The 15,849-nt window shown below is 40.7% G+C and overlaps 1 protein-coding gene across 1 annotated transcript in view; it reads right to left on the minus strand.

Moving 5' to 3' along the window:
* Window positions 1–15,849, minus strand: part of CFAP47 (cilia and flagella associated protein 47) — a 402,255-nt gene that overhangs the window by 296,595 nt on the left and 89,811 nt on the right. The window contains exons 22-26 of the mRNA XM_075200313.1: window positions 13,585–13,753; window positions 12,777–12,877; window positions 11,062–11,221; window positions 7,462–7,657; window positions 6,477–6,683 (exon numbers count right to left, since the gene is read on the minus strand). Of these exons, the coding sequence (XP_075056414.1) occupies window positions 6,477–6,683; window positions 7,462–7,657; window positions 11,062–11,221; window positions 12,777–12,877; window positions 13,585–13,753 (833 nt within the window). The remainder of the gene's footprint in view (window positions 1–6,476; window positions 6,684–7,461; window positions 7,658–11,061; window positions 11,222–12,776; window positions 12,878–13,584; window positions 13,754–15,849) is intronic.

Raw genomic sequence — 15,849 nt, forward strand, 5'->3', positions numbered from 1 at the left:
ATATATGCATAGTCATGGTTCGATTACCATAACTAGAGTCTGTTAGCACACATCCTTTAGCTCTCTCCATCACGTCCCATCATCTCCTTTACACAGAACACTGCAGCTTTACCAGTCCTGCCAGAGAGCAGATTATAGAGACAATGGCCTATTCATCCTCAACTCAGACAAGTCATCTTCCTTTAGCAAATCTCCCTAAATTCAGTAACATTTTACCATTTTTAAACTTAAAACCAGTTTAGTTTATATTCATTCCTTCTGTTAATCTTTTTTGCTTATGAAGGAAAAACAAATGACAGAATCTGTGCAGTGAGAGAGATGTTTTCCAGCCTCTTCCTAATACTAAATCCAGAGTTGTTCACAGCATATTAAAATCTACAACATATAAATGACAAAAACACATAGTGGAGATCATTTATGAAGTGCCCGCAAAGAGTACTGCAAAACACCTTGTTTTGCACCACTGCACCTTGGTGGACCACCCAGCATAGCACAGTTAAGTTGCAGGCTCCCTGTACCTTTTTGGGAGCCACCAGTAAAAGTGCACTTCTATGGAGGAGAGGCGGAAAATTCTTTAGGCATACAGGGCCTGATTCATTAAGGAGAGCAAAGTAAAAAACAAGGAGTAACTTTGCACTTTGGCAAAACCATGTTGCATTGGAGCGGGAGGTAAATTTAAAATGTGGGGACAGATTTATAGTTGGAGTAGGGCATGTCCTAGATCAATATTAAATTTCGATGTAAAAATAAAGCTATGAAGTACTTGTGTACTACATGAAAAAGTAGCCAATATTTTCCTTATGTGCAATATAAAAAAAATAATTTGCTCTCCTTGCATTGTAACATGGTTTGTCCAGGATCAAATTTATTCTTTTTTTAGCCTTGCTCTCCTTAATGACTAATGCCTACACTGTGCAAAATTATAGACTTCACAACTGAGTCCAGCTCTCTACCCCAGTAAATAAAACTTTTCCATTTTTCTCTAAACCACAGATCAGTTTAGCCCCATTTATGCCATCAAGACTGTCTTTATTTCAGGTGGCATTTTGGTGTGTGTGAAGCGTTTTATTACCTTGCTGGCCACTTGTGATTTGATGGCTGGTGAAGGGAGTAATGGGCAGAGTGCCACCTTAATGCTCGGATAGGGTCATTAATGGGAAGAGAGGCCAGAGCCATTGACCCTCCAGGGCCCTGGGCTGTCACCCATCCGCTACCATTACAGTCTGCCAATACTTTGTATCCCGGCCACCACCTGTTCCCAGGGACCCCCGACTCTTATCGTTTACTGCCAGTCACGGATTATTTTTATAGGCCTGCTTTGGCAAATCACACAATAGGTAAACTTTTATACACAACATAACACATTGAGAAAGTCAATCACAAATGAAGTGTCACTTATAAAGATGCCGGCTTGATATTTGTATGTCCTTAAATCAGTGGTTCCCAAACTTTTGCAGTTCGCGGCACCCTTAGAGTCTCCAAATTTTTTCAAGGCACCCCTCCAATATAATTATTGAGCAGTCCTGTTTTAGAAGTAGTTGAGTCAAAAAATTGTAATAAGTATTTAGGTCAGGACAGAAATACTTATTTAGTTGTATGCAAAAATGCCCCCTCTGCATCCAGACACTCTGCCCCCTCTGCATCCAGACACACTGCCCTCTGTCACGCTGTCCCCTCTCCTCTGCCCTCTGTCACACTGTCCCCTCTCCTCTGCTCTCTGTCACGCTGTTCCCCTCCTCTGCCCTCTCTCACGCTGTCCCCTCCTCTGCCCTCTCTCACGCTGTCCCCTCGTCTGCCCTCTCTCACGCTGTCCCCTCCTCTGCCCTCTCTCACGCTGTCCCCTCTCCTCTGCCCTCTGTCACACTGCCCCCTCTCCTCTGCTCTCTGTCACACTGTTCCCCTCCTCTGCCCTCTCTCACGCTGTCCCCTCCTCTGCCCTCTCTCACGCTGTCCCCTCATCTGCCCTCTCTCACGCTGTCCCCTCCTCTGCCCTCTCTCACGCTGTCCCCTCCTCTGCCCTCTGTCACGCTGTCCCCCTCCTCTGCCTACTCACACTCTGTCCACTCCTCTGCCCTCTCACACGCTGTCCCCTCCTCTGCCCTCTCACACGCTGTCCTCCTCCTCTGCCCTCTCACACGCTGTCCTCCTCCTCTGCCCTCTCTCACGCTGTCCTCCTCCTCTGCCCTCTCTCACGCTGTGTCCCCCTCCACTGCCCCTCTCACGCTGTGTCCCCCTCCACTGCCCCTCTCACGCTGTGTCCCCCTCCACTGCCCCTCTCACGCTGTGTCCCCCTCCACTGCCCCTCTCACGCTGTGTCCCCCTCCACTGTCCCTCTCACGCTGTGTCCCCCTCCACTGCCCCTCTCATGCTGTGTCCCCCTCCACTGCCCCTCTCCTCTGCCTTGCTGTGCCCCTCCTCTGCCCCGCTGTCACTCTCCTCTGTCCCGCTGTCACTCTCCTCTGCCCCTGCTGTCACCCTCCTCTGCCCCGCTGTCACTCTCCTCTGCCCCGCTGTCACCCTCCTCTGCCTCTCCTCTGCCCCGCTGTCACCCTCCTCTGCCCCGCTGTCACCCTCCTCTGCCTCTCCTCTGCCCCACTGTCACCCTCCTCTGCCCCGCTGTCACCCTCCTCTGCCACGCTGTCAGCCTCCTCTGCCCCGCTGTCACCCTCCTTTGCCTCGCTGTCACCCTCCTCTGCCTCTCCTCTGTCCCGCTGTCACCCTCCTCTGCCGCGCTGTCACCCTCCTCTGCCGCGCTGTCACCCTCCTCTGCCCCGCTGTCACCCTCCTCTGCCCCGCTGTCACGATCCCTCTAACTCCTCTGACGCGGGCCAGCCATATAAAAATAAAAGAAAGAACACAGTAACTTACCAATCCGCCGGGCGCCGGGACCCAGTAGACTCCTCTCTCCCGCAGCAGCTGTCACTGAATATCGACGTTAGTGACAGCTGCTGCGGGAGAGAGGAGTCTACTGGGTTCCAGCGCCCGGCAGATTGGTAAGTTACTGTGTTCTTTCTATTATTTTTATATGGCTGGCCCGCGGCACCCCAGTGACAGCGCCGCGGCACCCCTGGGAGCCGCGGCACACAGTTTGGGAACCGCCGCCTTAAATGGACACATTTTGCACCATACAGGAACACTTTATTTAGGAAAGTGCATTTATATAAACTGCGACAAAGGGGGTTGTGTGCCACAGGCTTCTAAGAGAAGAGTTAGGTATTTAGCTAGCAATCTGCACAGCAAGGCTGCAAACAGAGTTACACATTTGTACAGTAGTGCACCTGTGTTAAAGAGATACAAGTGGAGGACATATGTGTGACAAAATAATATTAAAGAGTCTGATTTAACTTACATGTTTTGAAATGGTTTGAAAATGTAATTTTCCACAGCTAACAGTAGGCTGCCAGGGTGTATCTTCACTAAGGCTAATCAAGCAGAGCACCTGAGCAGAACTCCTTTTAAGGGTCACCTGTCTATCAAGCTAGGACAGTGGGAGAAGTATTTATAGATGTCTGTTTTCATTGTTCGGTGTGACCGATGCTGAATAAGATTGCTGGTGTCTAGAGAGCTGATCTCTCATAATTTAGCAATAGAGCCACAATAATGTGTGTAGAATTTTATATTATATAACCCTTAGTAAGCAACAATTTAAGATATCAAAGTTGTTGTAGTTGCTAAGTACACCCTATGTATACATTCCATTTAAAGAGAGTGTAGTATAAAGTGTCCACAGCAGTAGAAATAACTTATTAAGTCAGTGTCTACGCCCCCACACAGAGATCAGTGGCCACAATCAATATATCACCAAGATATGTGGCCCCAAAACATTTGCGATGCCGGATAATAATCCTTCTGAAAAAACAAGATCATAATCAGTCCAAGTAAATCAGGGGCAGGCTGGGCTGTCCGGGCCAGTCCCATATTAGGTTACCTTGGTCCAGTGGCGGATCCAGGGTTGGGCGCGATCGGGGCGATCGCCCCCCCCCCCCCCCCTAGCAGGGGCTTGCTGCCGGCGGCTGCACAATGTGCAGGTCCGTTCAGCAGTGACAGTGTGCTGCCCGGCTGCTCTGATAGTGTTTTAAACAAAATCAGAGCAGCGGGGCAGCACACTGTCACTGCCGAGCGGACCTGCACATACTGTGCAGCCGCCGGCAGCCTTAGAAATTAGAAAGGGGGCGGGGCCTAAATCGCCCCCCCTAAAATCGCCCGGGGTATAGCAAAAGTCTGGATCCGCCCCTGCCTTGGTCTGGGTCACTGGGCCACCTGCATTTTTTTCTTTTAAAATAGGCTGCTGAGACAAGTCTTGCCAGCCCTCCCCTGAAGTAAATATTAGGTTTGTTTACGGTAGATGGAACCCTGTAATCCAATATACATGTGCAGGTACCCTCACTCGTGCTAGGAATCATGATCCTAGCTAATGTAATATAGCATTGTAGAAATATACAGGCGCAACTACTCATGGCTTAATATTGTGTGTTAGGCGTATGCAAAAACACGTGATGCTTATGGTCCTCCTAGGACCATCTTCATGATCACTATCAGGCATGTTATTAAAAGGAGATCACCTCTTTCTATATGTGCATGAAGTCATCTTCTGACCAAGCTAAATGATCCCAGTGATTCTAGGAGTCATGCAGCTGAGTGGTTGGATTTCATCCAATTTGACAATTTATGTTTTGGCAAAAGAGCTATTTTGCAATAGAAAGCCAGACAATCCCATAAATTGTAAACTTGTGAGCAGGGCCATCTCACCTCTTTGTCTGTTTTACCCAGTTTGTTTATTACTGTGTTTGTCCCCAATTGTAAAACGCTAGGGAATTTGCTGGCGCATAATAAATAAATGTTGATGATGATGATGATAAAACAATTTATATTCCCATTGTAACATAGCAAAATATGTTTTCAGGTTTTTCACTTTAGCCTTTGCTGGGACAATGTTATCCAAGTACAATCTTGCATCACTGTCACGAGTTGCGGTGGTGCCCTAAGTCGCCGCGACTCTCTGCCCACTCTGCAGCTACGTCCTGGCCATCACCATGACGACCGGGACTTCATTTCTTCTGTCAATAGCGCCGCGTTCCGGCGTGATCTAACAGCTAGGCGCATGCATGAGTTACTATAATACTGTTATTATTTATATATTTTATACGTGTGGCCTTTTGTTTGAGGCCTTCTGTGTGGCAGAATTTGGAGTGTGTAGGGACATTCTACAACTCCAGGGGGAGCTCTCTTATGAATTAAGCTGGTTCATTCATATATTTATACATGTTTCTGGGTTATGTTATTACCTATGCCAGTTCTAACCTAGTATTATTTAGCAGCCTCCTGAAGCTGATTATCAGCCCTGTTTCTCCTCCTTTCTGATTGGCCCATCAAAGTATTCAAGGCAATGAGGGCTTAGCCTCCCTTCCGGTTATAGCGTCCTGTGTGCTGCATGTGTGTTGACCTGCTTTTGCTCCTGAAGATATTAGATATCTGTGACCTGATTCCCTGTTGTGGCCTCGGCCTGTTTTCTGGATCCTGCTTGAACCCTTGTGCCCCTGGACCTCTGCCTGTTTTCGGATATTCTTGTACGCTGCCTGCCCAGACACCTTTTGCCTGTCCCTTGGTTATCCTGCTTTCAAGTCTCCCACGACCCTGACCTGTTTCGGACATCCTCCTCCAGCATTCCACTTACCTTCTGCGCTGTGGTTATTTGGATAAGCTTTTACTACCTCTGAGCTTAAGTCCTGGGGGCATCCGAGTACCTCTGAACAAGTATAGTTCTACGGGAAAAGCGGATGCTAAAGGTGAAGACCTCAGTTAGCCTGGTTCTAAAAGTTTATCTAGTAACCGCAGTCGTAACAACCACTAAGTAAAGCTGCAGTTACTCAGAGCCCCCTACAGCCCTTAACCTTGGTCTATCACCCCAATAGCCATTCACCTTCTCATCAGCAATTTAACTAATACAAACACTGTCTTTTAGAGAAAAACAAATGCTTTACATAACTACCAGTGAAATAGAAGATATATGATACAACAAAAAATACCAACTACTAGTAAACACATACAAAAAAATAATTTTACTACCACACATCACTGTAAAGAGATCAACTGTACAAACACAGCACACATTAATATGTGTTCTCTTTTTATCACTTTGACAAATGTGGCCTGTTTTTCTGCTCCAGTCTACATTTTTCCAAGAGTATAATCTAACGCTTGATTATTCTTGCCATCTGAAATCAAACTGACAGCCTTGCAATTTTAAAGAAAATGAAAATTCTATGGTCTTTCTACCATTGATATTCTTAAACTGAATGGAGATGGTTGAATTTATTGCCTCCTATCATGGCACAGACTTGGCAGGGAGACATTCATAATCCAGAGATGCTGAGATGTTAATATTTTAGATGAACTGAAATTACAAAATGCTGTATTCATAACAAATAGTAAATAAAATAAGAATAATAGTGTGTTAGAAACAATATGCAACTTACTGGTTATTATCTTCATCAGTGAATAATAGATCAACCAAGCAAGAAACAGGACTAGAAGATTTGAAGATGATCTGGCAGACAAGTTGTTCGCTGGTGTGACGAGAGTCTGCAATCATTTGTCCGTTGGGGAAATGTACAGAAAACACTTTTACTCGGTCTCCACTATCAAGTTCTACCTCTGGAATTTCAACCTTTAATGAAGATTGCCTAGATAGATATAAAACATGGTGTTTACACAAACAGAATGGGCTGTCTACTGAATAGAAATGACTACTCAGTACATGAAATGTAAAAAAAAAAGAAAAGGTTGGTCTATTTCAGTATGTTTACATTTGTTATATACTACATATTTGAACATTAAGTCTGCTTTTTGCAGGTAAGTAATAGTTTACTTATTATATAACAAATTTATAAAATACATGGCACATGGATGATTTCATATTGGGTATTGGGAGAAAATGCTACAGTTTTCAATCAGTCCTTCTGTGAGTCAGTTGGAGAAAAGATAGTAAGTGACACTAGGGGCTAGATTTACTAAGCTGCGGGTTTTAAAAAGTGGGGATGTTGCCTATAGCAACCAATCAGATTCTAGCTATCAATTTGTAGAAGGCACTAAATAAATGAAAGCTAGAATCTGATTGGTTGCTATAGGCAACATCCCCACTTTTTAAAACCCGCAGCTTAGTAAATCTAGCCCTAGATTTCTTTCACTGTTGTTATCATAAATACAGTGCACTTCATTAAATATGATCCCAAAAAAATACTGTAAGGTTAATGTTTGTTTAGGTGTATTTGTGGGTAGAGAAGTTAAAATGTAAGCTCCACTACGGCAGGGACTGATGTGAATAATGGAATATTCTTTGTAAGTCACTGCAAAATCTGCACTATAGAAGTAATTATGATGATGATAATAATAATAATAATAATAATAATAATAATAAGTTATTTCAATGCTTTTTTACAAGTGTAAAACCAAAAAATATACCTGAAAAAATCTGTTGGAGTGATATCAACCACTGCTTGGACTTCTGTGTCCAATGGTACAGGAGTTAGTATGAGGAATGGAGGGTCAAAGGTTAGCCCTGGATTTTTGCAGCTTCCAAACACATTGAGAAGTGTGTAGTGACTGTCATTACCATTCAGAATTACTGGTACATCAACAGCATAATTCCCAAGACCAGCTGTCCAAAAATGGAGAAACGAGAGTTAATGACTAAAGCATCTGTCGAACTGTATATGTATTAATACAAGTCAATTGTGCAAAGTAATAAAACATTAAGGGTTTAAGTGTTAGTATTGTGCAATGCCATTGTTAATTTGTTTGTAATAATATTGACTAATGTCAACTTATAAATCAGTCAATTGTTGTCTCCTGTGCTCACCCAGCCTTAACTAGCTTCTGTAATCTCTCTATCCATTGGTATCTTTTCATCACTATTTAAGCATACAGTTATTACTTCTATTCTGTATAAAACAAACTTTCTTTCAGATTACCATCCTATCTCTCAACTCTCAAGCTTTTTATATGATTACACCTATACTCGCCTCACACAACAAACTGGAACACACTTCAGTAATGCTTTGTTCCCAACACTCAACTGAGGCGGCAATGACTAAGGTGGTCAGTGATTGGTCATTTCTAATTCTCCAAGTTCTCTGCTGCATTGACTTGGTTGGCCCCTTACTTCTCATACAAATGTTACATTACATAGGCCTTCAGGACACATTTGTATCCAGATTTTCATTCCACTTATCAAACTGCTCCTTCAGTGTTAGTTTCTCTGGATCCACCTCCTGCTACCTCTATTCACCACAAGGCTTATCACACAAATTTGTCTCCTCTTTCATATCTATATTACTTCCTTTGGAAAACAAATAATCTCCTTTTGACTTATCTATACTATTTGGCTCTTTCGTCATCTGTATTGGCCTGAATTACTGAACATCTTTCTGCCATTGCATCTTGGATATTTTCTCTTCCTCTTCCTCCAAATCAATCTTTCAAAAACTCAGCTAATGATTTTTCATTGTTTGTAGACAAATGACAATAAGCACTACCCCTCAATTTCACTGTCTGGGTATTATCCTTGAGCCTGAACTGTCCTTTGTTCCCCACACCCAATTTGTATTTTTACATGAAAACAAGGGGTATGGAGGACCCTGCTCATTAGAGAGCTTACATTCTAAGGGGAAGAGGGCACAGCTGAAACAAGAGGAGCGAGTCTGGAGAGAAGTATGGCGACAGTAAATAGGAGAGACTGTAATAATAATAATAATAATAATAATAATTTTAAAAATAATGTCTATACATATGTGTGGGCAGGGAGAGTGTATGCATTCGTGCATATACACACTTTGCATTATACAGTAATGAAATTATATATATATATATATATATATATATATATAAATATATATATATATAATATATATATATATTGTGGCAAGAGCCCGCTACTGCAGAAGCACACGCAAACAACTTCTTCCTTTTTATGGTGCTTTATTGTCAGGATGGTAAATGTTTTGACACCGTATACTTGCAAAGCAATCATGGAGACCGTAAACGCTAGCTATACATAGACCAGCTCTCTCTCAGGACCAGCCAGCATTCCCAGCGTTGGTCTCAATGAACAAATGGCACAAACAAGCTTTTGTACATGATACTCCTCCCCCAGCCTTAGCTTGATGGACAGGTGACACACCCACCTTCTCTTTAAGAGAAACCGCCCATCACTGGCTCTGTTTCAACTAACAGACACACTCTGTCTGTTTGCTGAGAGGAAGCAGCTTTTAAATCATGTAAGTTAGCCAACTTTAAACTACACATATGTCTTTATTTGGTTTAACCTGAATCTAGGTGCATAACTGCGCCAATGTTTTACTCTGCTTGTATGTTTTCTTTGCATATTGTCAGATAAATGCCTCCCTTTGTCACAATATACACACACACACACACACACACACACACACACACACACACACTGACGACATAAGCTCTCTGCAAGTATCTCTGCATCACCTGTACAAATGTGTAAATATACGCCTACTGATGGTGTATGAATGCAGCTTGACAATGTTAGTACTAACTGCACTGTCATAATGCCCTATTAGTACACATATATAATAATAATAATAATAATAATAATAATAATAATGCAATAAAGTATATGCACAAAAGAAAATAGCATCTTCACAGTGTTATAAATAAATGAAAAACTCCCATTTTCCATATAAAGTATAATTAAATACAAACACCCCCACATCCATTGTTTACACTTTTAAAAATGAAACAGGAATCTTCTCTCCTCCAGTAGTCCAAATGGAAATGACAACTAAGTAATGAGAATAGACACTTGCAAATTGATATAATATAGCTGTGATATTACTGTATGAAGTATTATCAGCTGGTGGTCTAAACACATGCATCAGAAGCTTCTAGATAAATGATGGGCAACCCGATATAGGCTGCATGGGCAGCCTCCAACCTTTAAAAAGGCTGCACATTACCCTTAATATCAATAATGAAACAAAATACACCCACATGCTTTTCACTTGCTCCAAAATTCCACCACATTCCACACAGAACTCCCCCTTGTTCCAAAATAGCCCTATATACCCTCAGCCTACCACAAGCACTCTGATCACCAGATATACTCCAAAACTCCCACACATGCCCTCCACATGCCACTCAGTTCTCCCCAAATTTAACTCAAACCTCCGCACATGCCTTCAAATCCACTTAACCTCTCCAAATGTATTTCAACCTCCCCACATGCTTCACAGACCTGGCTCACATGCCACTCATATCTCCCTTACATGTTCAACAATACTTGTCTGTAAAGCTGGAGCTTGCAGAGGAAGGAGGGCTTGCACATGGCGCAGGATGCACTGCACTCTGCAGTGAGCTTAAGCAGCACAACCACTCAAGTGTGCAGAGGAGGTCACATGATGCAGAGCAAGTTGCTCCTGTTGAGTATTATCTTCTGTGTTCAAGCATTGCAGAGAATAAATCAGATTAGTTATACAGAACTGAAGGCCACCGGCGGAAGCTTGCTGAGTCACATGTAACCCTCTAGACTGTTCTGTTGTTGATGGTCATCACCATCACTGTGTATCTTTACAGCAGCCCTCCAGTACCTGCAAGAAGTATGCCTTCTAAGGTGATACATACATGTATACTTAGCCTCTTCAGGGGGTGTGGTATACTTACATGAACACACCCTTACTGTACTGAAATAATTCTAGCCTGCCATCGTCCTGCCTCTCCTGGCAGGTCCTGCAAGTCTGAGATATGCACAAATCTATATACAGAATAATTTTTCTGCACACGTGCAGTACGGGGATGTGTACTTTTATGCCACAAAAACTGACATACACCCTATACTGTAGCGTACTGTAAATGAGGACCACTGAGTCCACAGAACAACTTAGAATCAGAAGTCTATAGTCTAGCCATAAAAGAGTATATATAGCCAGACATAAGAATAGAAAGCACAGCATCAAATACAAAGCACATCTAAGACATTGATTTTAATAGGAGCAAAACAGAAATATATTTTAAAAATAAGTTTTTCTTTATACTTACTAGGACAAAAATGAACATTTATCCTACTGATTTCCCCTGGTTCGAGCTCCCCTGAACGTTTACTGAACCTAAAAATGCCATCCTTTATAGTTTCCCCATTCTGATCAAGGTTTAACCTCCATGTCACTCTTTTCTTTGAGATGTTGCCTACTTCAAGTACCTAAAACCAAGTCATTTGAACATAAAGATCTTAATCGTAACTGTTTTTTATAAAGTGCTTAAACATATAAAAGCAATAAAACATATTATCAAAGCAATTAAACAACTGAACAATAATTAAACTCTACCTAAACACATAAATCATAAAAAAGTAGCAACTTTGCACCAAGACAAAACCATTTTACATTGGAGTGAGAGGTAATTTTAAAATGTGGGGACAGATTTATAGTTGGGATAGGGCATGCTCTAGATCCACTTTAAATTTTAGTGTACAAATAAAGCTATCAAGTGAATGCTAGATGAAAAAACAGTCAGTATTTAACTTATGTGCAAAATAATAAACTAATTTGCACCCCTTGCATTGTAACATGGTATGTCCAGGAGCAAGCTTACTCCTTTTTTTCCTTTGCTCTCATTAATGACTCAGCCCCCCAGTTCTTCAAATGCAAAAGCAGTCCCCATAGCTTTCTATTAATCAAAGATTTTTGGAAGTTGTGCCCAAAGATGGCATTAGCCATTGAATCCTAGTGGGAGAGCATTGTGGTAGAGGTATCTTTGGATCCCTCGCCGCATCTTACCTGCTCTGCCCTCTGGTCGCTATTGCAAAGTGCCCACTTAGAAATAGTGACCATAAAAAGCCATAGGGCATAGCTAAAATGTGTGTTCACCGGGACAGCCATTTACAGTGACTGCTGTCCTGGCAGAACACTTTCAATAAATGCTCACGAACTTTCATTCCCTTTCATTACGATAAGGAATGAAAATGATTGTGGAAAAGTGGAAGTTAATTAATATGACTCTTAAAAAGTATTACCCACCCTACCATTCCATTATAGACAGATGAAGCCCCTCCCACATCTTTATGATAGTGTCAAAAAGTAGAGGCTACTTTGGTCTGAGCTGTTACTCTAACCCTAATGTGCAATTCTACCAAATAAGTTTGCAAAGGTATCACTCAAACTTTGCAAGCTCAACTAGAGGAGCACAACATTACTAACATGACAACCTGCTGTAGAGGGGCGGAAAAATAAAATAATACACACAGTGGAACGAATTTAATGACTTGAATATAATAACGCGAAATCATGAAAAAGTTTATTTTTCCTCACTAACTAAGTTTTTCTAACAAAAAAGACTATTTATTTAAAAGTGATATCAAATCCCCAATGGTAATATAATAATATAAAATTTATTATGAGATCCTGGCCCATGAATAAAAATTAATGTCATTTAACCACCGCATAGGAAAAATGTGATTGGTCACAAAGCTACACAACGAGCATTAAGGGGTTAAGGATAGGGAGATAATGTCAGAATACTTGCAAACTATATACAGGATATAAAATATTTATATTTTCTTAGCAATAAAATTTGCAAACCTTAGGAATTTGTCTCCCTTTGCATCTAGGCTAATATATTCATATCTTATAATTACCATATGAATTAGACCTAATATTGCTTTAGGGAGCTCTTCTTAACTCATCACATTCTCTGAATTATGATAACCCTGAACTTCAAATCCATTTATCCTCCAATATTGTGCATGAGAGTCTTACCTGCGAGCATAAAGAGTCATCTGCAATGCCCAGCTCAAGCATTTTAAACGGTAATTCAAATACAATCTTGGTAGAGGAAAATCTGAGCAGTTGCTGTAAAACTGTGGAAAGGATTCATAAATGAAACAGCTAAACAACTGAGATTCACATTATCATTTTACAGCAGGTACCAATTAAGATTTATTTATTAGTAGACTCCTGTATGAAGTGCAGAAGTTGCATGGCCTAGTCCATTTGTATATGTGTAATTGTGTATAGTTTTATAGCTCCAAGCATATAGCAAATTAAATATCTTATTTCATAAAACCAAAAATCACTGTTGTATATTAGGAACATATTCCTGCATATCATTGTACCCATCCTACAGTGAAAGTCTCCCATCAACCCATGCAATATTTGCTTAGTCTGCAATAGACATTATTCGGCCACATAAACCCAATTATAGCATGGTTGTTGCTTTGCATATTACACCCATGCAATATTTGATCAGTTTGCATTAGATACTATTTTGCCACATAAACTCAAGTATAGCATGGTTGTTGGTCTGTATATGACTCAAATTTGTTGTAAATACACTATGTTATACAGTATATGAAAAACCGAGAAGAGGTACAGAATTGTGTCTTGTTTACAAAAAATTTTGTAGAAGTGATATTTGCTATTTAAGATGAGTAATGAACTATGCACTTATAAGCTGACAGCTCAGACAGCGTGCAAAAGCAGATGATGGAAAGTTCATCTTTACTATTTGTGAGAGTGTGGTCATTTTAAGGTTATAAATACATTAAAGACCATTTTATTGACATACCAGTAGCATTGACTTTACATGCGGGAGTGATGACATTCACCATTTGAGGCCTGGGAACAACAATATGCTTTTCTGAAAGGGTTGGAGTAACAGCTACAGAGCTGTCAGCATCAGATAATGCACCAGTAAAGTTGATGTTTACTGGAAGCTGAAAGTCATATGCTGCCACCTGCAGGGAAAAAATTCTATAAGAACGCATTTGATGCTATCACATTTACGGTTAAGAGTCACCAGCAAAACACAAACTACTGAAATAAGAAACAGAAAAAGGAAAGATGCAAATACGTAACACTAACTAACAAAGACGTCATTTAGTGAACTACAAATGTATTTCTCTGGGTACAGCAGTCACTGCAAATCCCCGCTATGCTCAATAATCACATTTTGAACTGCAGATAATTATTATGACATCAATATAAAGTACAATGGATTACTGACATTCAATAAGGACGAGAACAATTGCACTGGCATAAAACGATAGCTGGTGAATGACACTAAACTATTAAACTGCACTTTCTAACTCTTTATAGTCTAGCTGATATCTTATGTATGGTGCACTATGTGTTCTCCAGAGTTCTATTAAATCTCTATTGTATCCAAATTATAATGATGTGTTTCATCTTCCACTAAAGCTAATTTCAAATGACACTGAAAATACTGATTTTGAGAACCAAATAGGTTTAGTGTGAATCTTGTTGAGAAAAGCAAGCATGGTACCATCAAAGATATTTCATTTCAGATACATTATTTGACAAAAAGAAAAAGGAATCTAAGTAAGAAAAAAATCAATAATAGCTTTTAGCAGTGATTTATGATGGACTAATCTCTCTGTTTAGGATGCCCATTAAAGTAACATTATATAACAAGCTGGATGTATGATTTTTGTTTCCTTTAGAGGTGTGATTTACACACCAATCTTCAGGAGCTTGATATTACTTCTCTGTACTGTTGTGGAATCCTGTTACTTCCAGTATGAAACTCTTAATATATAGGTTCCAGCTTGCCTCCACTGCTCTCCTCACATCATAGGACTGTCAGACCGGTCCTCAGTAACACAGCCACCCAAATGGGCAGGTTGTTTCCCCACACAAAATCAGAACACTCGTTTTGAGATGATCTGATTGGCTACAGTTTGTTCTACTCCAAAATGGGCAAGTAGAGAAAAAGAAAATGAAATAAATCTACTCTTAGTGAAATACACTGCAAAAAAGCTAAATAAAGTCTTAACCTTCATTAAGTATGAGTTAAGTAGTGAAATATTCAGAAAGTCTTGCTGTACGTGGGTTTCCTTTTTCATACTGTTCAAGTGCAATTGTCATCATCAACCCAAGTTTCAAATAATATAGCAAACTACATATGGAGCCTCATTGATAGTTGAGCACAATGTGGGGCCCCTACGTACACATAACATGAAGGCCGCAAATTGCACTTTTACTTGGATATTGTGCAATCATGTTGTGCTATCTCTTAAAAAAGGCATTTGTAACCTATTACATTTGTAACTTACAAATACTTTAATGAGACAAGCACCATGGTGTAACACAACTTTTATGAATATGGTACTTTAATAAGGAATGTATTACAGAGATCGCCAAGTGCTCCTGGCATTTTGGCACAGTAAAGAAACTACCATTCCCAAACAGTGCGTCTGACCATCTTTGTGGAAATATTTTAGGGGCAGCTACAAGGGTGATTTCTGTAGGTTTAAGACCTGGCCATGCCTCTGACGCAAAAAGTCATTCTTCACTGCCAAAAATTTTATCAAATGAATATCCAGATAAGATATGATCATAGCTACCTATAACCACAGGTAAGCTGCCAGGTTTGCTATAATTTATTTAAAAATCAAAGACAACCAAAATAGGAGGGCCTTAAACTTACCATTTCCATCCTGGAATGCAAAACTCATATGTTTCATGTCCTTCCTAAATTGGGATGTGGCAATATGAATGTATTATGCTTATAGATGCTATCTACCATGTCTGTCTTTTTTATTACATATATAACTGATAATATGATTTCCAGTTTAAAATGTTCTTTCAAAAAAAAAGTTGGGGTAATTGTATTAAGCTGCGGATTCTACAGGACGCCGATATTCGGCGACTTTGCAGGGGAAATTTAGAATGGCAATATCAGCAAAAGTGCAACTAGAAGGTGCAAAATGCAATCCACTAAAAGTACATTTGAAGATGCAATCAAGTCATTCATTGGGGAGCAAAAGCCTGTGCACCCGCCTGCAAAGCAGGGATCGCCATCTAAACGTGC

The sequence above is a fragment of the Mixophyes fleayi genome, chromosome 2, assembly GCF_038048845.1.
Source record: "Mixophyes fleayi isolate aMixFle1 chromosome 2, aMixFle1.hap1, whole genome shotgun sequence".
In the NCBI taxonomy this organism is placed as follows: domain Eukaryota; kingdom Metazoa; phylum Chordata; class Amphibia; order Anura; family Limnodynastidae; genus Mixophyes; species Mixophyes fleayi.